Here is a 22,500-nt window from a genome sequence, read left to right on the forward strand (position 1 = left end):
AATAAAAAGAAAACAGTCAGCTTGAATTAAAAACATTAAAAAATAAAATAAATAAATAATATACAGTATTTTCTGAGCCACCGTTTTGTCCCTACTTTATATCTACTATTTAATAAATCTTTTCTTAATGACGTCAGACTCTTTATTACACCAGAGATCTAAAGACATCGAGAAGATTTTGACTTCAAACAGAATTTCTGATATTTTGACCTTATTTATTTTTAGTTTTCTGATGAAATTTGCACACGTTAGACTTTTGGACAGAATCCTCTGCTCTGTATCTTTCTCTCTGCTCCAGGATCTTCTCTGTATTTCGTCTCCCGAGAGCCCGTGACGTGCCCGGCTACAGATTTTGGTGTCTGACAGAAATGTGATGTGATCATGAGGTCGTGGTGTTCTGTAAGCCCTCGACATCACTCACGCTCGTTTAAATATCAGAGCCGAGCCTAAATGCCAGGAGTAATTAGAGACGGCGATGGCGGCGCCGACTTCCAGCTCGTGTCTGAACTCTGTGGGACTCGGGGACGGAAGACAGAAGACTCCGAAACGATTCCTCAACATCTCAGAGAACTTATTCCTTTATAAATAAACCCTGTTCTGTAATCTGTAATGAAGCTCAAGACAGACGTCTCTAAGCGTTAATAACACTTCACTCAAAGCCGTGTTCATAAGGCTACATAACACCTTCATGACACATGGCACCTTCCGGACAACCTCAATAAACATTTAGAAAGGGTTATGAAAAAATATTTATTTCAATAATGTATGTCATAGAAATGACATAGAGTCAAGAGACGTAGACTTATGTTATAACACATGCTCTGGGATGTAATAAGTTCTGCATCAGAAGCACGCAATGATGTCATGATGTCATAAAACTCGCTACGCTATGTGAGCTATCGGTTTTATCTGTAACAAGCCAGAAGAACTATAACATAACACACGTAACTTATTACAGACCATGAACGTGTAATAACATATCATAACACACCAGTATGACAAGTGCATTCTGTGTTGCTTAGATCAGGTGTAACGTCAACAGGACATAAAAGGAGCGTTTATGACACTGACACTGACTGCAATGAGCGTTTAAAGAATGTTTATGAAAGTTGTGTCGTGTTATGAACTGCTTATGTAGTCCTGTGAAGTGTAGGCGCATTAAACAAATCAGTTCCTGCTGTTATTACTCTGTAAGGGATGAGTGTATCGTCAGTCTTACTTGTAAACAGGGAGCATGATGGGTAACGGAGCGGACAGGTGAGGAGCGATTTCCAGAAGGTTCGCACGCTCATGTAGAGCTTCCTTCACCATCATGTACTGAGGGAAAGGAAAAGAAGTGCAGATAGATAGATAGATAGATAGATAGATAGATAGATAGATAGATAGATAGATAGATAGACAGATAGACAGATAGGTTACAAGCACATTGTTTTTGCGTGTTTTATTTTATTAATTTGGGTTTTACAGCATTTTCATGGTTGATAATGGAAACATCTGGCAACCTCAAAAGAATTCAGACTAGAATGAATTTTTTACACCTTTGTAAGATGAGTCCAAATATGAAGTCCAACTTTATTTATTTATTTATTTATTTATTTATTTATTTATTTATTTATCTATCTCAACTTTATTTATTTATTTATTTATTTATTTATTTATCTCAAGCCACTGAAGCTGAATACAGGCTTTAGGAAGAAAAAAAAATCTTTTTGCTTTAGAAACATTTCTTCTCCTCAAACGCTGCCGACTTTCTTTCGTTCTTTTCCGCTCCGCTCTGTGCCTCATCTCGATCGTTCTTCCTAACATGCAGGTAAACAGGGAAAAAAAAAAAAAAAAAAAAAGACACAACAAGGTAGAACGGTCACCTGTTCATAATCCAGCCTCATGATGGCCTTCTGCAGATAGCGCACTCCTCCGTGGATCAGCTTGGTGCTCCTGCTGCTGGTGCCGGAGGAGAAATCGCTCCTCTCCACCAGGGCCGTCTTCAGATCTGAAGAGGACGACGAGGAGGAAGAGGAAAAGAGGAGGGAGGAAACAGATTAAGTCTCGCACTGGCATTTCGAGCTCCCACAGCTCCAAATATTTAGACTGCGCTCGGTGTCATTTTCATACAGATTTTCCCTCCTGTCTGTAATATGCCTGAGGACGGAAAGATCAGAGCATGCATATTGCATCCGCTCGGCCTCGCCTCTATATTGCTTTCTGAAGAGGCCGAGGTGACGACGCAGGGACATTTTTATTCATTATCACCAAAAAACAGCCGAGACCGAGCACCAGGTTTAAGTCGAACGTTTAAACCGTTATTGAAATATCGTACCAGGAAGTAGAAGAAAATAAACGATGATTAAAAAAAAAACCCTGCAAATTAAAAAAGTTATAGAACTAAAGTTTAAAGAGCAAAGCCATCAGTGCCAAAACTGATTAACTGATACTCGTTAAAATGATATTACATAAAAAAATATATATATAATATAATTATATAAATGTATATTAAATTCTACAATATTATGTTTTAAAAAAACAAACTGTACTAAAAAAAACTAAATTATTTTTAGGCTTTTATTTTATTCAATTTAAAATTTTATAATTTCATTTTTTTTTACATTTTTATGTTACATTTTACAAAAACAAAACATAAATCTTCAGACTAAATCCATTCACTGATTTATTTGTTTATTTATTTATTTAGCCGATTATTATTAGTCTAATCATGGCTGATCTTTAGCCTTTTTCCAGCAGATAAATAAACACTCACAATCTCACATTCTAATGTAATATTGCTGGGGTTTTTTTTTGTTTTTTTTAAAGCTAGCGACAATTCAAAAGAGTTAAAAACGTTAAGACCGCCATGAACCGCGTGTGTGACGTGTTGGTGTTAATTCATCAGATTTATCAGACAGTAAATTTTCTCTCACTGCGCGTGACGGCGTCTAAAGCGCATCCCGATCCCGTAGCTCCGCCCCCCACCACCAGAACATCGAATTCTTGCGTGTTCTGCAGCGCGGCCAGCTGTTCCTCACGCGTTGGAAGTCTGTCCTCAAACGCCATCTTCAGCTGCCCTTCCGCCTCCACGTACGCCAGCCGAGCCTGATAACATACACACAAGAAATTCAACAAACAGCAAAAAGACAGCAACCGACTCAAATGTGGGAGATTAGGAGAATTAAACGGTTGACGCATGCAACATTAATCAGTTCATCATTTCCCCCTGTGATAAAACGTTCAGGCTAGTTAGAATGTTAGAAGTGAAATCTAAAAATATAAGATTCTTAATAATTATTAAAATCAACACAAAAATCTGAGACAACCCGAAATCTTGTAAATATCGTATATGTCTATAAAAATAAAATATAATGCTATTTTCACACAATTTAATCATTAATCATTTCCAATTCCCACCTGGCAGATGATAAGTTAGCCTATTGTTAGCTAGCTTGCTAAAATGCTATGCTACTAAGTTGTAAAATATAACAAATAGCCTGCTGTTTAATTATTAATCACGATAGTTACAATGTTAGCTAGGTTGCTAGCTAGTAAACCTGGCTAATTTTTTGCTAGCTTGTTAGTAATGCTGGTTAATCATTTGTAAGCCTGCTAGTGGCTAATTATTCTGTTAATATAACTACACTAATGTTGACACTAAGGACTAATGTCAGCTAGATAGCTAGCAATCCTGGATACTGGCCTGGCAATATTAGCCTATATATAGAGTCACTATAATGATTAGCCTGTTAGCTGTCTCTGTTGACACCAACTATTGTTTTTGTATAATATAACTGTTTGCTAGTTTGCTAGCCATCTAGCTTGCTAGCCATCCTGGCTAAAGGGTTACACAGTGTGATAGCCTCATGTTTACTAGCTTCTTTTAAACTGTAATACTTTATTTGTATATTTCAATATTTTGGTGTGTTGAAGTGTAAAAACATCTTTTCTGTGTGACGAGTGCTGTCTTATTCTCCTGGGTGTAAAAAGAAGTGATAGAAATAAAATTTAAAAAAAAGAATCACTTTTTACTGATTTCCAAATCTCTCTCTCTCTCTCTGTATGTCTGTATCTCTCTCTCTCTCTGTGTCCTTCTTTCTCTCTCTCTATCTCTTTGTATGTCTCTCTCTCTCTCTCTCTCTCTGTATGTCTGTATCTCTCTCTCTCTGTATGTCTGTATCTCTCTCTCTCTCTCTCTCTGTATGTCTGTATCTCTCTCCCTCTATATGCATCTCTCTCTGTCTCTCTCTCTCTCTCTCTCACTCTCTGTATGTCTGTATCTCTCTCTCTCTGTATGTCTTTCTTTCTCTCACTCTCTCTACAGTATACATGTCTGTCTGTCTGTCTCTCTCTCTGTATGTCTGTATCTCTCTCTCTCTCTCTCTCTCTGTATGTCTGTATCTCTCTCCCTCTATATGCATCTCTCTCTCTCTCTCTCTCTCTCTCTCTCTCTCTCTCTCTCTCTCTCTCTCTGTATGTCTGTATCTCTCTCCCTCTATATGTCTCTCTCTCTCTCTCTCTCTCTCTCTCTCTTTCTCTCTCTGTATCTCTCTCTCTCATTCTCTCTCTCTCGGAAGTTCTCAAAGTCAATATTTTTAAAAAGAAGCGTGTGTTTGTCTCAATCCTCGAAAAAATTCAAATGAAGACAAGACACGTTGCGGGAAAGCGAGATATCGAGCGATATTTAGTTATAATGGAACGTTTTTATTCATTTTGTCGTTAGCATTCGGTCTAAATGATTACATCAATCTTTCCCCTGAAAGCCTGCGGGGTGTATTTGACTTGCAAATGACCAAATGAAGCCAGACATTTGCAATTTAGACCGTAACAGCATGTAAAAACAAGATTCAATAATTAGTGTCTGTTTCCAAGGACGGACATTTTATTTAAAACATCCACAGACAATTAAAGTGAGAAGGCTGTCCTGCAATCACGCCTGCGACATCACCGAACACGGCAGCGACGGATTTCATGCAAATACGCAATCGGCCACCGCCGAGCGACACTTAGCCAGATAGCCAGCTAGCGTGACAGTGCCCTTGCCATAGAGGAGACACACACACACACACACCAAATTAACATCACAATCTCGCAGATTAGTGTCTGAAACATGCATGATTGCAGATTAATTTTTAAAAATCAAAATCTTTATTCTTTTCTTTACTCCTCTCTTCGTCTTTTCTTCAGCTTACCCGGTGAGGCTGCAGCGGTGAGGGAACGCAGGAGGCAGATGAACGAATAAACAGATGCAAAAGATAAAAATAAAAATGAACATCAAGAGACAGAACAAAAGTTTGTGTTCCAGTGAAGTGACGTGAAGTGAAATCAGGGGATTAACACCAACATCTCGCTTTCGCACACGACCGAAAGATCTGATCTGCAGAACTGGTCCAGATTAAACACAGTGTTTAAAAAAGTGTTTATAAAGAGTGAAATTATTAAAGGAGTTCATATACAAACGATCATACAAGCAACTAATAAATAAAGGCAGTTATCGTCTGCAAAAGTAAAAACATATTTAAAATAAATACATAAATAAATTCGTTAAGAAACATTAAGTATCATGATAAATAAATAAAGAATGCTAGGTACAGGAGGAAAGAAAGAAAGAAAGAAAGAAAGAAAAGAACAAAAGCTATTCATCATGTCAACTAAACAAATAAATAAATAAATAATGTTCAATAGTCACTAAATTAGCATTCGTTAAGTTTAGTGACTGATGCAGTGGGTGGAGCTTCTGAGTCTGTAGAAGTTTGTAGAAGTCTGTAGAAGTTTGTAGAAGTTTGTAGACGTCATGTCTTAAAGACGGTCTTCACCAAATAGAACACCAACAAAGTCAATACAGCGTTAAATAATAAACAGCTCTACGTTTCCAAGCAAGAGATTCTCCAGTCTGTTTGAGTCACACATCAAATCTAAAGTTACTGAACACTTCAGTTGAGTCGCAGTCACATGACCTGCGGTGAACATACAGACGACTGGTGCTGCGTTTACTGAACAGCAGGCAGTCACACAGCTCTAGTCTTTACACTGACGTCTGACTTTAAGAGACTAAAGAACTGATGCTGATAAAAAAACAAAAACAAAACTTTGACTCGTCCTTTCATTTCCTTTCAGAAAGCACGAAGAGGTGTCATGACGAGAGCGACGACGGCCGTGGCGGTGTGTTCACACGCTCGACCAGGCAACAGCGAAATGATCACTTCAGTTAGCTCTAACCACCCCGAACACTTCTGCTTGTGAACTCTCACTCTGTTCTTCCGTAAATCCACGCTCTCGTGTAAGCGCATGTTGACCACATTATGCAGCTCCTTGGCAACCGAACGCTTGAGAGGCCGTAATTCTGTCGTTCCCCGGAGTCTGATCCGGAGCCGCGAACACGGGAGGATAATGGACAAAAACGGTTTGTGGTGGATTTGAATAGCTGATGAGAGAGTAAATCAGGACCCCCGGCGTCTTCGAGAGTGTGTGAGCCCTGTTTTTTTTCCCCCTTCGTTTGTTTCCGAAGGCCTTGTTGATTATCTTAATCTACTTGACCTTAAGTTATTTAGCGCAGCATCCAGACGAGATGAGACCTTACACCCCCTAGGGCTCTTGCCAGTCTAAACACAGGTACATTGTGATGAGCGCTGAAATCCCTGGTGGCTTGAATGGAGATGAAATTGTTCATCGTTTCATATTCAAGTGAGGAACAATTTGTTTGGTATTCTTTAAGTGCTGTGTTCCTTCGGCAAATACGAGCTGAAGATAAGACAACGGCGTTAAGAGCGCGGACCAAAGAATAACAGACGCCTGTCTCGGATCACAAAGCGTCTCGATCTAAGGCATTTCTTGTGTTTTCATTTATTTTTTTTAACTACAGTGAACTCAGATCATCATTATACCAAAGCACTGTTTAATTTCTGATCTGTAATGATATAGAATTACTAGCATAAGTAATAACGCTAATTTTAACGTTAGTTTATTTGTAGTTACTCGACTTCAGGTTAAGGTGGAGGAAGGTGAGAGCACAGAAGGTGCACAAAAGCAGCACATTCCTGGGGTGAGATCAGACATGCACTGGAACGAGTTGCCTGGAGATTCAGCCACAACTCCTCCTCATCCTCCTCCTTCTCCTCCTCCTCCTCCAACCTCAGAGCAAAGCACCTATTGTGTCTTAGCATAAACTATGATTTCTAACACTGTCATCAATATCTATCAGAAACACTCACCTGATTCCTCCTGTATTCAATGAATTGTGATAGGCCGAAGGCTGTAGCTAAGGCTCCGCCCCCTATCAGGGTCCCTTTCACTGCTTTCCGAAACGCCATTAGTCCCTGGATACAATCGACAAAGTAATGTTAGACATCAATTCTATTAAATAAACAAAAAGTACTAAAGTACAGCATTGTGTATTAGAAAAAAGAAGGTATAGTATAGTATAGTATAGTATAGTATAGTGGGGTACAGTACAGTATAGTGGAGTATAGTACAGTACAGTATAGTGGAGTATAGTATAGTATAGTATAGTATAGTATAGTGGAGTACAGTACAGTACAGTATAGTATAGTATAATATAATATAGTGGAGTACAGTACAGTACAGTATAGTATAGTATAATATAATATAGTATACTGGAGTACAGTATAGTATAGCATAATGGAGTACAGTACAGTGCAGTATAGTATAGAATTGTTGATCAAATCTCAGGATCCAAAGTGGAGATTTGGTGGAGTATAATCCAGTGTGGCGTAGCATAACAGAACACACAGAGGTCAAGACTAACACAGGAGAGTCAGTATTGTCATCCTGTCACACTCCAAAGCTGACATACACAACACAACATACCACAGGAGATAAAATACCTACAGTGTAGTTCAGTATTAGACGGTATAATGGATCAAATAGAATCAGAATTGTGTTGACACACACAAGGAATTTGGTTCCAGCTGTTTGTGACTCTCAAAAGTGCAGACATAAATAACACTATACTATACAAGACAATACAGACATAAATAACACTATACTATACAATACAGACATAAATAACACTATACTATACAATACAGACATAAATAACACTATACTATACAATACAGACATAAATAACACTATACTATACAATACAGACATAAATAACACTATACTATACAATACAGACATAAATAACACTATACTATACAATACAGACATAAATAACACTATACTATACAATACAGACATAAATAACACTATACTATACAATACAGACATAAATAACACTATACTATACAATACAGACATAAATAAAACTATACTGTACTGTACAAGGCAAGACAATACAGACGTGATACAATATAGACAGAATGAGTATTAAATATGAATATAGAATATGAACATAAAGTGTTATGAGTGCAAATAACAATATTGTGTAATATTATGCCTTTTGTACACTATACAGCAGCAGTAGTGTGTGTAACATATACAGATGATGTGATGACTGACAGTTCTGATAATGCAGTACTTATAGATATGAAGCAGTGAATATAATTATGGTGAGGTGTTAATCAGGGTGATTGTCTGGGGAAAGAAACTGTTCCTGTGTCTGGTAGTTTTACGAGACGTGCAGTTACGAAACGTGCAGGTCTCCACAGATGACACAGGGCTGTTGGATATTGTGAGGGGGGAGTGGTGTTGAGGGGTCTTTCCTAAAGTCCACTATCATCGCCACAGTTTTGAGGGTGTTTAGCTCTAGACTGTTCTAAATAAAGTATATAGTTCTGGAGTTTGACCTGAGCAATGTTTAAGAAAGATTTAGATTTTTTCTAAGACTGCAGAGTTTGGAGAGAGAGAGAGAGAGAGAGAGAGAGAGAGAGAGAGAGAGAGAATCTTAAATCTCGGTTTGTTAGTAAAACCAGCGGCCTCAGGGTGAAGTTAAAGAATCGTTAGAAACGCAACGATAATCTCAGCTGCATTGTTCATTGTTTGTTGTTGGTTTTTTATTCCACCGGTCTTTCCAGGTGGCTTATTCATGAACCACATCCTTTCCCCGGATCTTTTTTCCTCAGCAGACAGATATTTACATTTAGATTTACATTGACAGCATTTAGCGTACGTGTTTATCTCGTGCAAATACAAGTGCAGTTCATCTCTCTGGGTGGGAGGGGCATACTTTCTGCCTGTCAATCACTGTGACACTAGCCAATGGAGGGAGTCGGTGAGATCACGTATGTTGAAGAAGGCAGACTGAGCTTTCCTCTTACGGTTTGACACGACGATGGAATCGCAATTCTCTTTGCATGTGTGTGTATATATTTGTGTATATACGTATACACTATATGTGTGTGTGTGTGCATATGTTTGTGTATACATGTACACTCTACGTATGTGTGTGACTATATATATATATATATCTGTATATACTGTGTGTGTGTGAATGTATATGTGTGTGTACTGTATGTGCGTGTGTATATGTTTGTGTATACATGTGCACTCTACGTATGTGTGTAACTATATATATATATATATATATATATATATATATATATATATATATATATATATATATATATATATATATATATATATACTGTGTGTGTGTGTGTGTAAATGTATATGTGTGTGTACTGTATGTGTGTGTGCATATGTTTGTGTATACATATACACTCTACGTATGTGTGTAACTATATATGTATATCTTTATATACTGTGTGTGTGTGTGTGTGTGTGTGTGTGTGTGTGAATGTATACGTGTATGTGTGTGTGTGCACTCTACGTATGTGTGTAACTATATATGTATATATATATATATATATCTGTATATACTGTGTGTGTGTGTGTGTAAATGTATATGTGTGTGTATGGCCTGCACTCCATATTTCATCCAGCATCTTGTCTATATTTGTCTCTTCCACCAAAAGGTCTCCCTTCACCTCGGCAAGTCAGCGAAGACCCCGAAGTGACCGAGCAACAGAAATAGAAAACTTTTTACTCTTCAGCTGCTGCTGGGACATTCTCACACCACACCGGAGACGCACGTCATGACTGATCTGTGCGTGTGTGTGTGTGTGTGTGTGTGTTATGATTTTTATAACCACTCATTATCATGCATCCTACGCACGGTTGTAAAATGGTGAAAATAAACGTCACGTCATCTGTCCGTCTTTATCAGTCGAGCTGTTTTATTTTTACTTTTCCTATTTGTGTTTTATTCCAGTTAACTTAGAGGAACAATTTCTCAGGAAACAAACACACAAGCGTAAAAAACAAACAAACAAACAAAAAAACTCAGTATGTAAATCATTTTACAATTATTTCACACACTATTATTTTCCTGCCATCTTGTCAACAAAGCCACATTACATCATCATACAATGATCATCAATGATCATACATATAATGATTATTTAAAAATAAATAAATCAACAATAATAAATAAATAACTAAATAAATAAAAGTAGCCACAATTTTCTTAAAGGTTAAAGCATGGGTTTGGAATTAGCACAGTGTTTATTTCGACCAGGGTTATTTTCTGCACTCTGTATTAGTTCACACACGTTATAACTCATTACAACTCATTATAACCTCATTATAACGACGTGTAAAAACGTGTCAGCAGCTCACGTGCACACGACAGCTCTATATCCCCTCTCTCTCTCTCTTAAATCTGAACATTCTACCCCGATCTTTAGATGGTTTAAACATAAGAAACAAAGAACACGCGTCATACTTACTGTTAGTCGAAATGCGAAAGCATAAACGCAGCATAAACAGATGAAAGTGCTGCTTTCGCTGCTTTCTCATCCGATCCAGGAAGTAATGCAAGCGATCGCTCTTTGAGTTTGACAGACACGAGGATGAACCGATCAGAATGCGACATCCTCCTCCTTGTCCAATCGTGTTCGAGGAAGGTGAAAGTGGGCGTGGAGTTCTGACGCACTAAAAAAGCCAGGAACTGCATGATGATTATTAATGTTTATACAGAGTAGGTTAGTAGGCTAGAGGTGTGGCAAGATACAAGAGAATGGACACAAAAAGAAAGAAAACACAAAGGATAATGAGCTTAAAAGATTCCACTACTACTTATAATAACATAATAATAATAATAATAATAATAATAATAATAATAATAATAATAATAATAATCACATCATCTGTATACGTTACACACACTACTGCTGCTGTATAATGTACAAAAGCATAATATTGCACAATACTGTTATTTGCACTCATAACACTTTATGTTCATATTTTATATTCATATTTAATACTCATTCTGTCTATATTGTATCTCATCGTCTGCATTGTCTTGTATAGTATAGTGTTATTTATGTCTGTATTGTATAGTATAGTGTTATTTATGTGTGTATTGTATAGTGTTATTTATGTCTGTATTGTATAGTATAGTGTTATTTATGTCAGTATTGTATAGTATAGTGTTATTTATGTCTGTATTGTACAGTATAGTGTTATTTATGTCTGTATTGTATAGTATAGTGTTATTTATGTCTGTATTGTATAGTATAGTGTTATTTATGTCTGTATTGTATAGTATAGTGTTATTTATGTCTGTATTGTATAGTATAGTGTTATTTATGTCTGTATTGTACAGTATAGTGTTATTTATGTCTGTATTGTATAGTATAGTGTTATTTATGTCTGTATTGTATAGTATAGTGTTATTTATGTCTGTATTGTATAGTATAGTGTTATTTATGTCTGTATTGTATAGTATAGTGTTATTTATGTCTGTATTGTATAGTATAGTGTTATTTATGTCTGTATTGTATAGTATAGTGTTATTTATGTCTGTATTGTATAGTATAGTGTTATTTATGTCTGTATTGTATAGTATAGTGTTATTTATGTCTGTATTGTATAGTATAGTGTTATTTATGTCTGTATTGTATAGTATAGTGTTATTTATGTCTGTATTGTATAGTATAGTGTTATTTATGTCTGTATTGTATAGTATAGTGTTATTTATGTCTGTATTGTACAGTATAGTGTTATTTATGTCTGTATTGTATAGTATAGTGTTATTTATGTCTGTATTGTATTGTATAGTGTTATTTATGTCTGTATTGTATAGTATAGTGTTATTTATGTCTGTATTGTATAGTATAGTGTTATTTATGTCTGTATTGTATAGTATAGTGTTATTTATGTCTGTATTGTATAGTATAGTGTTATTTATGTCTGTATTGTATAGTATAGTGTTATTTATGTCTGTATTGTATAGTATAGTGTTATTTATGTCCGTATTGTATAGTATAGTGTTATTTATGTCTGTATTGTATAGTATAGTGTTATTTATGTCTGTATTGTATAGTATAGTGTTATTTATGTCTGTATTGTATTGTATAGTGTTATTTATGTCTGTATTGTATAGTATAGTGTTATTTATGTCTGTATTGTATAGTATAGTGTTATTTATGTCTGTATTGTATAGTATAGTGTTATTGATGTCTGTATTGTATAGTATAGTGTTATTTATGTCTGTATTGTATAGTATAGTGTTATTTATGTGTGTATTGTACAGTATAGTGTTATTTATGCCTGTATTGTACAGTATAGTGTTATTTATGCCTGTATTGTACAGTATAGTGTTATTTATGCCTGTATTGTATAGTTATTTATGCCTGTATTGTACAGTATAGTGTTATTTATGCCTGTATTGTACAGTATAGTGTTATTTATGTCTGTACTTTTTGAGAGTCACAAACAACTAGAACCAAATCCCTTGTGTGTGTTAACATCAACACACTTGGCCAATAAACCTGGTTCTGGTTCTGATTCTGATTCTGATAATAATAGGTATGTTATGATCAGATAACAATTAAGTCATTACTGATAAGTGCCCATGTGCACATAATATACTGGAGGGCATGTATTTTTGTTACTTAAATAGGTTTCTTTTTTTTTTAATAACAAATAAATAAATAAATAAATAAATAAATAAATAGTGGTCTTATTAATAACCTTGAGTAAATAATACTAACATTGGAAGAGATTTTTTGCATTTGTTTTAATGATGCATGTCAATAAAAATCATGTCAATCTTTCTTTCTGACTTACCAAATAAATAAATAAATAAATAAATAAATAAAGTAGGACAAATAAAAAATGTAAAAAAACAAACAAACAAACAAACAAAAAACATTTAACATGATTCTTTCTATCATGTGGATAAAATTCCAGAGAAAACATTAAACTGTGAAAAATTTACATGTAAACCACGTGACGAGTCACATGACTGTTCGTGTGACTTTTCTCTTCTGACATCATGTGACTTATGAAAGTTGCCCTTTACATCTGAAAAGTGTGTGAATTATAGTGCCTACAAAAAAAACTACAAGATGCATACAAAATAAATATTTTAAAAAGACAAATTAAACCACCTGAGTGACCATCAGAAGATTATTTATGTATTTAATGATGGATTGATTTTTAGAGTCAAATTTTACTCGTCATTCTAATTGACATATAATGAATAGTCATGACATTTCTTATTTATTCCAGATACAGTATGGGATGTTCAGATGAGCAGGTGTGACACTCAGGTGTGACACAATTCACTTTGCATTGTTGATGTTTTTCCTCACACAGGCGTTGTGCTGCGAGTGATGGTGTGCTTCTGAGCTCAATACGGTTCGTGAGGTATCTCCCGCTGGCGTCACTGCTGACGCGATCCACCACACGCTGAACAAAGTAGCCTCTGTCAGCTTGGGATTCCCTCTGTACAATGGACAGCCTTCAGTGCAGCACTGAGCAAGAGCTCAGATTAAACAACATCCCAAATTACCGAAACTTCCCCTAAAACGTGATAAAGAGGCAAAGCAGACAATCACGTCATTATTGCATTTCTGTTACAAGCACTGGAACCTACTTCTGTTCTGAACAATGAGCCCTGGGAAGGTCTAACCACACACACACAACCACACACACACACACACACACACACACTAACATTGTACTCTGGAAAAGGAACTGGTCATTTGACATGCACAAGAAAATCCTGTTTTAACTTAATCTCCATGCAGACGACTCGTGTTTTGGGTTTGTGTGTTGTGTGTTCAGCATATGAACCGATAAGACGACTGTCCATGGAGTTTCCTCAACACACACATTAAGTAACCTTGGACAAAATTCTAATTTTCTTTTCCTTACCAGTGTAAAGTGTGCTTGGAAATTTGGCCCATATGGCATATTTGTTGGGTTCTTTCCCAGTCATGCAGTAAAAATCTCACACATATTAAATTGATTACTTTTTAATGAATTTTTTTCTTTCACCCAGAAAGGTATTTACTGTATACTTAAGGTTTATAGCACGCATTTTTATACACACTAATAATACAAAAACCTTATTCTTCATTCAGCCCAAAGAAATCTGAGCTCATTTAGAAAAAAATATAATTTAACATATCAGAAAGTGCTTAATTGTTGTCAGGATCACACACACACACACACACACACACACAACTCGGAGCATTTTAGCTTTACCAGTCGATTCACCTGACATTTTTTTGTGATACTGGAGTAAACCAGAGAACCAGGAGGAAACCCACACACACTCTAACCATGAGCTCAGGATCCTCACGACCCATGGACCTCTGTGCTGTGAGGCAGTAATAGTATATAAATATTATATGATTGGTTCTGAATAAGCACATTATCTCACACCATGTCACAAAATAACAGCGCAACTAAAAACCAAAACACAAGATGTCAGACACCTGTCACAGGTCTTATAACGTCTCTTATTACAACAGGTCTGACCTGTTGTCTGAAGAAAGCTGATTCTAATTTCTCCATCCCATCTGTGTAGGTTAAATATCTTCTGAATTGAGGTTAGGTAGATCATTTGTGGGTGTTTCATCTGAGCAGGTCAAAGCATACGCATATACAAGTGGAATAATAAAGTGAATAAATGCTGCATGTTATTAGTGGATATTTATAGCTGAAGTGCATAAATTAATTAAGGAATGATGTGATATTACTGTTTGAATAGCTTTACTGATAAAATAAAGTGAGTGTATGTAAAGTTCTACAGTATAAAGAACATATAAAATCCATAGACTGTTTTCATCGCATGATGTTTAAGGCACTACGTTCTTTTACAACCATTTACCGAAAACCCCTTTTAAGTTCCTCCTGGTTCTACCTTTAGGTTTAAGAGTGTATGTCAATCCTAGCACACATCATAACATCTGGCTTATTTCATCCACACACACTCTATTTTCTCTCAGGCCTGGAAATATAGATTAAAAACTTTTTAAAGGTACAATATGCACCTGGAGGCATCACAAAAAGCTACTGCAAAGGTTCCTTTCCTTCTCGCTGCCATGAAGAGCAGCTTCTGTTGCACGTTATGTATCAGTGACCTTTAAAAATAATTTAAGCTACATCATTAGGGCTTAAGGAGATCTTTACTACATGTACTGTCCCAGCCCTAAAGGGACTAAAAGTGTATCCTTGATGGCACCATTCCAGCAGTCATGAGAGCAGATCGGTGCAGTCTTAGTGCCCTTTTTCCTGAGAGTGCAGAAATAAACAAGTATACATTTTACACAAGGTCCAACATGGTTTGTAAACCGGACGTGTTCCAGTTTGCAGAGTAGAGTACTAAATAGTGCGTCTGATGCGCGCAGACAGCTTGGACCCATGCGTTAGTGTCTGTAACCGGGTCCTGTTACTCTGAACAAGTGCGCCACCCAAGACAAGTGCGCAAAAACACAAGTGGCTTTCTGTCCTCGGGCTCGGAGCGCGTCAGGGGATGACGCTCATGACGTCCGCACGGTTGGCACGTGGCCTGCGGCGTTCCGAGCCCATAAACAAAGGCACGTTGCGCTCTAGCGCCAGTTGCGTTAAAGCTGAAGCGTGAGGAAGCTCGGAGTTCTCTGTGCAAAGCTTTTTATACTTTTATATTTTAAAGGCAGAGTTCTTTCAGAGATGGACAAAGAGCTTACGACGTCTAGGAAAGAAAACTGAGGTAAGGAATATAATTTAGAACATGGAAGAAATACTGAATTATCAAAGTTATGTTCTCTCTCTCTAATAATAATAATAATAATAATAATAATAAACTTAATTTTACAATATTGAGATATTGGGAAATCTAAAAAGCTAAACAGCTTTTTCTTTATACATAGGAGAGTAAAACTTAGAAGACCCCCGAGTACAACCAGCGAACTGCAGCGATTTCACTAGATCGCCCGTCAGCAGGTGTGGAAACGGGAATACACGTATGCACTCCATCCGTATGGCAGCTGTTATGTACAAAGCTTTGACGCGTAAAGTGTCCGGGAGAACCTTCCTCCTGTTTCTAGCGTGTTTCTAGTTTTTCTGTTGCGCTCTAACGCACAGGGCAGGAGGAAGGTTCACCACGACCAAGTTTAGGAGCCTGAGTTGATTTTCTTGTTTGCATTCCTCTCCTCCTCAGAGATGCCCTGCGTGCAGGCTCAGTATGGCACCTCTCCTCCGGGTGCCAGTCCTGCGTGTCAGAGCTACAGCTACAGCGAGTACAGCTGCGATTTCCTCACGCCCGAGTTCGTGAAGTTCAGCATGGACCTGACGAACGCAGAGCTCGCCGCCGCGTCTTCGTCACTGCCCAGCTTCAGTACGTTCTCCGACACGGCCGGCGGCACTGCGAGCTACGAGGCCAAGCCTCCATGCCTGTACCAGCTCCCCCACTGCGCCGATCATCTCTCGGTCAAGTCGGAGGATGGAACCGGGGCACACTCTGGCTACGCGCATCACCAGCAGCAGCAGCACGGGCAGCACGCAGAGGACCCCGCTGTCGCCGCCGCGGCCGCCGCTGCTGCTGCGTCTTACTACAAACCGTGTCATTCGGGCTTCGCTCCGGCGTGGGACGACGCGTCGTCTTTGCACGGCTTCCATCCGGGCTACCTTATGGAGCAGCAGCGCAAGAGCGCCGTGACGCGCTTTTTCTCGTTCAAGCCGTCTGCGTCGAGCGCGCACGTCTCCGCATGTCACATGCGCTTCGACGGCGCCGCACAACACGGATTCGCTCCGCTGAGGAAGCATCAACAGCAGCAGCAACAACAGCAGCAGCAGCAGCAGCAGCACGCACAACACCACAGCCTGGGATTCGCGCATCACAACCTGCACATCAGCCACGGACGAGTGCTGATGGAGAGCCCCGTTGCCTCTGCTTCATCTTCTTCGTGCTCACCGAATGCCACGCGCGGCCCCGCGCACGGAGAGGGTCTGTGTGCGGTGTGCGGTGATAACGCCGCGTGTCAGCACTACGGAGTGCGCACGTGCGAGGGCTGCAAGGGGTTCTTCAAGGTGTGTTCAGATGTCTTTTATCTTTTCTAACTACTCTAGTGTACTAAACGGGTAATAAAGCTTTTCTTGTTGCTGTAGAAGTAAGATTATTTACTCAGTTTATTAATCCAACTTTACCGGCGCGTAATAACACATTTATCTATCTAAAATCCACATATTGTGCTCTTAAAGCCAAAGACAAGTAAAGGTACCGTTTATTAGCCTTCTTTCTAAATAAATTGTGTGACACTGCAAGGGGGACACCGGAAGTTCCTTCAGAGCTTATTAGTGGTGTTTAAGTGGTCCAGGTATGTAGCATTTATTCTAAATATTATTAAAGGTGTAAAGATACATATTTATTTTATACATATACATATTTTTTGGTACCACTAGTGAAAAAGTAAAAAGCCCTTTATTATTACCTTTACTTCCACTTTGAGGGTTTTCTCTACTTGATGAAAGAAAAGAAAATAATAATTTTGTAATCACTTTATTTGATATATTGCCAAAAATGTGCTGTAGAAAGGACACTAAACTAAACCAAACCTTTGTTTGTCTTTCTGGTGCCGACGCCATCGATTGTGCCTTTAATATGTAGGACGATATTGATATTGTACGTTTAAAAATGGTTTGCTTGATGACCTTTTAGAGTTAAAGTGAAAGGTAAACCTACATTACTGCTTTCCAGGTAAAAGATCATTTGTATCACATTAGTGTCAAGAAAAAGGGAAAGTAGAGTTTGGTATCTTTATTCTCATACTGTTGGATGAAAAAGATTCAAAATGAAAAAGGCTTAACACAGAAATAGACATTTTTGGAAACTTAATTAAATGAAAACTTAACTAAAGAGGAACGTCACGCAGCTTATCGTTAAGAGATTTAACTTTACAGCTCCTTATGAAACCCTTCATGAGGTTAATAAAGCTTTTAAGGAAAAATCTGCAGTATCTTTAACCACCTGTGTGATGAGACTGCATTCATTTCTGAAACAGGAATGTCATGTATCAACAGTAGGGTGAGGGTTTTGGGGGTGTTGAGGGTGTGGGTGGTGTTGGGAGTGTTGGTAGAGGGGTGGGGAGAGGGGTTGAGTGAAGGGAGAGTGTAATTCCCAGCCGACTCTTTAGCTTGCCGTGCCGTGATGGGATAATTGCGCTAATCCGACAAGAGAGGTCAGAGAGTCAGCGCCGGGGGACCCGCGATTTATGTGGCTCCACGGTTCTGTATTTACCCAACGTGTGCCCCGTCCTGCTCCTGAATGTATTAGCCAGCTTTGCTTTGTCGAGCGCAGACTCAAGAGCCTGTTTTTCTTTTGTTCAGTGATGAAACCCTGCTCTGTCAGTTATAAGTACTTACTAATAGCCGTTGTCTTTCTCTAGCGCACGGTGCAGAAAAACGCCAAATATGTGTGTCTGGCCAACAAAAACTGCCCCGTGGATAAACGGCGGAGGAACAGGTGCCAGTACTGCCGCTTCCAGAAGTGCCTCGTCGTTGGGATGGTGAAAGAAGGTACATGAAGGCAGTGTTGCAGTGTTTAACTCTTACACTCTTGACTTGTGTGTGTGAGACATGAAATCTTGGTTATATTCTAATGAGGGAATGTTATTGGGGTGGGGTCTAATTTATAGTCGTAAGAACGGACAGTTTAAAAGGTCGACGAGGTCGTCTCCCGTCCAAACCCAAAGGCCCCCAGGACGTACCCGCCTCCTTATCACCTGCCAATCTCCTGAGTTCCCTGGTGAGGGCCCACATGGACTCCAACCCCACCGTAGGTCGCCTGGATTACTCCAAAGTGAGTGGCTATGCTCAAAGAAAAAAAAGGATTTGTTTTTGTTTGTTGATTTTGGTGTTAATTGTTAATTTACAGAATGACAGAATGATTTTCTCTCCAGTTTCAGCCCAACCCGGACTTCCACGGCGCTGGAGACGAGACCGTTCACATCCAGCAGTTTTATGACCTCCTAATGGGCTCCATGAGCATCATCCGCAGCTGGGCGGAGAAGATGCCTGGCTTCACCGAACTCCCGAAATGTGACCAGGAGCTGCTGTTTGATTCCGCTTTCTTGGAGCTCTTTGTCTTGCGCTTGGCATACAGGTGAATCTTTTACTACGTATTAATCTTCGATCCTCTCTTCAACATTTCTTAATTGTAATCTCGAGATCAGGCTAACCTCGTAGCACGCTTCTCTCTTTGGATTCATCCATCCAGATCAAATCTGATGGAAGACAAGCTGGTTTTCTGCAGCGGCGTCGTCTTGCACAGGATGCAGTGCGTGCGAGCGTTTGGAGAGTGGATCGACTCAATCGCCGAGTTCTCCTCAAGCCTCCAGAGCATGCGTGTCGACGTGCCGGCGTTCTCCTGCATGGCTGCTCTCACCATAATCACAGGTGACTTACAGAAATCCCACCACACCGCACAACATTTCTTTGGTTTATCAAATTGTCATATTAAAAATCTTTGTGTGTGTTTTTTTTTCTTTCTGCAGAGCGCCACGGCCTGAAGGAGCCCAAAAAGACAGAGGAGCTTCAGAGTAAGATTTTAACCTGCCTGAAGGATCACGTGGCCTGCAGCGGACATCTGTCAAAAATCCTGGCCAAGTTGCCTGAGCTTCGCACGCTGTGCACACAAGGACTTCAGCGCATTTTTTACCTGAAGCTGGAGGACTTGGTTCCGACGCCTGCTATCATCGAGAAGCTCTTTCGCGACACGTTACCATTCTGAACATGTGGAACTTTATCAGAGTTTTATACGATCCCCTTCAAGCCAAGGAGGTTTACTTTCACTCTCCTTGGACTGAAAGCGACACAACAGCGCAAGAGCTAAGAGCAGATCTAAGAACTAGCCCTTTTCTGGTCTTGTTGGAAAACAAGGAAATCATCCTCCGAACTTGTTAACCATTTATTCACCCCTTTATTAAAACTTCCAGACGTCATCATCATCGTAACTGAACACTTTTCACAATAGTTTCACTGTAGTTCCTTGATTATATGCTTTTGAATAATAAGCTTGGGTTTGGGGATTTTAAAGGGATGTTAATTAAAATTTATCCATAATACAATAATGCAGTTTGAAAATATCTAAGCTATTGTTATTATTACATCTATGCATTTATTGACAGAGACAGAGAAGAGTGCACTAGTGTGGACAAAATCAAGCTTGATCAAAAAATGGATTCGGACAAAATGAATTCTGTCAAAGAATTGAGTGAAAAAAAACAAGTACTTTTTAATTAAATCACGAATTAAATTTAGAAGTTAAGATCTTGGGTTAAGATCTTTCTGACTCTATAACTACACAGAGTGGCTTTATGGCCAAATAAGCTGACCTTTTGTTTTATTGTGATGCTGTTTTTTGTCTTTTTCTTTGTGATGCAAAGCCTGTTTTGTTTTTTTTTTTGTACCCGCGATGATATTAATGTGATTAATTTGATGAACGCAGCTTTTGCGCTCCCGACTTAAAGTCTTTATGTCATTTGAGTGATTATAAAAGTCACACTCACAGCATGGACACTATAAAACACTTCATTTTCATTCTATGGCAAAACTATTGGATGCCATTTGCCTTATCTTATCTTATCTTATCTTATATTATATTATCTCTCAAAAGTTCCGAATTAAATAAAACGCGTCAAACGAAGCGCGTCTTTTGCGTTTCCTCCTGTAAACAAAACGAAAGAAAAGAAATAAAAAGACAGACAGACAGACAGACAGACAGACAGAATTCCCCATACGCAGATTCTTTTTATAGACTCCCTATATTTTGCAGTGTTTAAGACTGAACAGTGTATAAAGCTTTGCCATTTTTACCGCATCACTTTTTTACGCATGAACACGACGAGCTCTTAAACCACTTTTCATTTCATATTGAAATAAGTCTTAAATAATAATATTTTTAATGTGCGCCGTTTTCTTATCAGTTTCTCATTAACATCATGCCAGCGCGTTTTTTTTTACCTGGTATTATTATTATTATTCTAATTTTTTCATTTTTTAATGATGTCATTTCTGCATCTCTGCGTTGTGTATGTCTTATATAAAGGAAGCAGGTATGTTTATCAATCTCTCGTGCTTTGCTAAATAAACCTGTGAATTAATATCATATGAGTCTCACTGAGCTTAATCTTAAAATAAATAAATAAATAAATAAATAAATAAATAAATAAATAGATTAATTAATTAATTAATTAATTAATTAATAATAAACAATTCACGCTTTTTCTTTGGCGGAAGATGTTTTTTAACTACATTCGGCTTCTTATCAAGATCTCATATAAATGTCTCTAATAAAGATCTACATGTTATATCTCTTTATAGCTCCACGAATTCCATTAGATTCACTTTTATTTTATTATCTTATATAGACGAAAAAAAAAACAAAAAAAAAATATGTATTTAATTAAATAATTAATGAAAGTGTAATTCATGAAATTATTATGTGGGAGACATTAAAAAAAATATGAATAATTTTTTTAAACCTTATGACTGACAGTTTTTGAACTACATTTTTATTTTAGTTCCCAAACTGTCAATCATAATACCTGAGGTTTAAAAAAAAAAGATTAATAATGTATAATGTATATTATAATAATTATATTATTATAATGTAATAATGTAATGTATAAAATGTATTTTATTTTATTTTAACTACATATAGGATCATGTAAAATCATATAGATAAGGTGATGAGGTGAAATAAAGTAATTAAATAGCGTTGTATTTTAATTACTATCAAAAGGAAATAAATAGTATTTGAGATATTTTTAAACGTTTTATTTAAATAATAAAAAAATAAATGATTTACAAAATATATTAATAATAATGAATAGAAAACGTTAATTTTGTACAAATAAATACAACAAAATATTTCAGAAACGATGCATCATCTGTGGAAAGTTTCATTCATTAAAAAAAATATTTTTGTTTATATTTTTGTTCCTGACATTAAAATATGGATAATATCTTTATGCACAGAATATAGAATGAGGGTTTTAGGGAAAAACATTTCTATTATTTTGGGAATTTTTTATTTTGGAAACTTTCTAAAATCCTAAAAATAAAATAATTATTTATTATTAAAATGAAAATAATAAGATAAAATAATAAAAGCTTCAAATTTGTGTGAAGGTCAAACTCTGATTCTTCTTTTCTCTCATCTCTTCACTTGAACTCCACAGATGTGTGTTTTATTTTATTCTACAGTATCACTCTCACTCAAATAGATGTTGATGCCGATGCAGAATGCAGTGCACACACACACACACACACACACACACA

At 37.4% G+C, this 22,500-nt stretch overlaps 2 protein-coding genes across 3 annotated transcripts in view; one reads left to right on the forward strand and one right to left on the reverse strand.

Moving 5' to 3' along the window:
* The window catches only part of gpd2 (glycerol-3-phosphate dehydrogenase 2 (mitochondrial)), a 27,944-nt gene extending 17,164 nt beyond the window's left edge, over positions 1-10,780 (reverse strand). Inside the window, exons 1-6 of one of the 2 annotated variants that reach the window (XM_060868957.1) lie at positions 10,674-10,780; positions 7,194-7,298; positions 5,175-5,183; positions 2,916-3,087; positions 1,866-1,990; positions 1,220-1,317 (exon numbers count right to left, since the gene is read on the reverse strand). In XM_060868957.1, the coding sequence (XP_060724940.1) occupies positions 1,220-1,317; positions 1,866-1,990; positions 2,916-3,087; positions 5,175-5,183; positions 7,194-7,292 (503 nt within the window). In that variant the 5' untranslated portion in view covers positions 7,293-7,298; positions 10,674-10,780. The remainder of the gene's footprint in view (positions 1-1,219; positions 1,318-1,865; positions 1,991-2,915; positions 3,088-5,174; positions 5,184-7,193; positions 7,299-10,673) is intronic. The other variant, XM_060868958.1, reaches the window with a different exon arrangement.
* Positions 10,781-15,810: 5,030 nt separating this feature from the next.
* nr4a2b (nuclear receptor subfamily 4, group A, member 2b) lies at positions 15,811-21,170 on the forward strand. The gene is made up of 8 exons (XM_060868959.1): positions 15,811-15,931; positions 16,092-16,164; positions 16,382-17,250; positions 18,606-18,735; positions 18,855-19,018; positions 19,119-19,321; positions 19,436-19,614; positions 19,713-21,170. The coding sequence occupies exons 3-8, from the start codon at positions 16,384-16,386 to the stop codon at positions 19,946-19,948; spliced, it is 1,779 nt and encodes a 592-aa protein (XP_060724942.1). The 5' UTR covers positions 15,811-15,931; positions 16,092-16,164; positions 16,382-16,383; the 3' UTR covers positions 19,949-21,170.
* Positions 21,171-22,500: the final 1,330 nt, after the last annotated feature.

This window comes from Tachysurus vachellii, chromosome 4 (genome assembly GCF_030014155.1).
Source record: "Tachysurus vachellii isolate PV-2020 chromosome 4, HZAU_Pvac_v1, whole genome shotgun sequence".
NCBI classification, from domain to species: domain Eukaryota; kingdom Metazoa; phylum Chordata; class Actinopteri; order Siluriformes; family Bagridae; genus Tachysurus; species Tachysurus vachellii.

Coding starts and splice junctions, on each gene's coding strand:
- nr4a2b (XM_060868959.1), top strand. CDS start 16,384: ATGCCCTGCGTGCAGGCTCAGTATGGCACCTCTCCTCCGGGTGCCAGT. Junction 18,736..18,854: donor CGTTGGGATGGTGAAAGAAG/GTACATGAAGGC, acceptor TCTAATTTATAG/TCGTAAGAACGGACAGTTTA. Junction 19,019..19,118: donor GTCGCCTGGATTACTCCAAA/GTGAGTGGCTAT, acceptor TTTTCTCTCCAG/TTTCAGCCCAACCCGGACTT.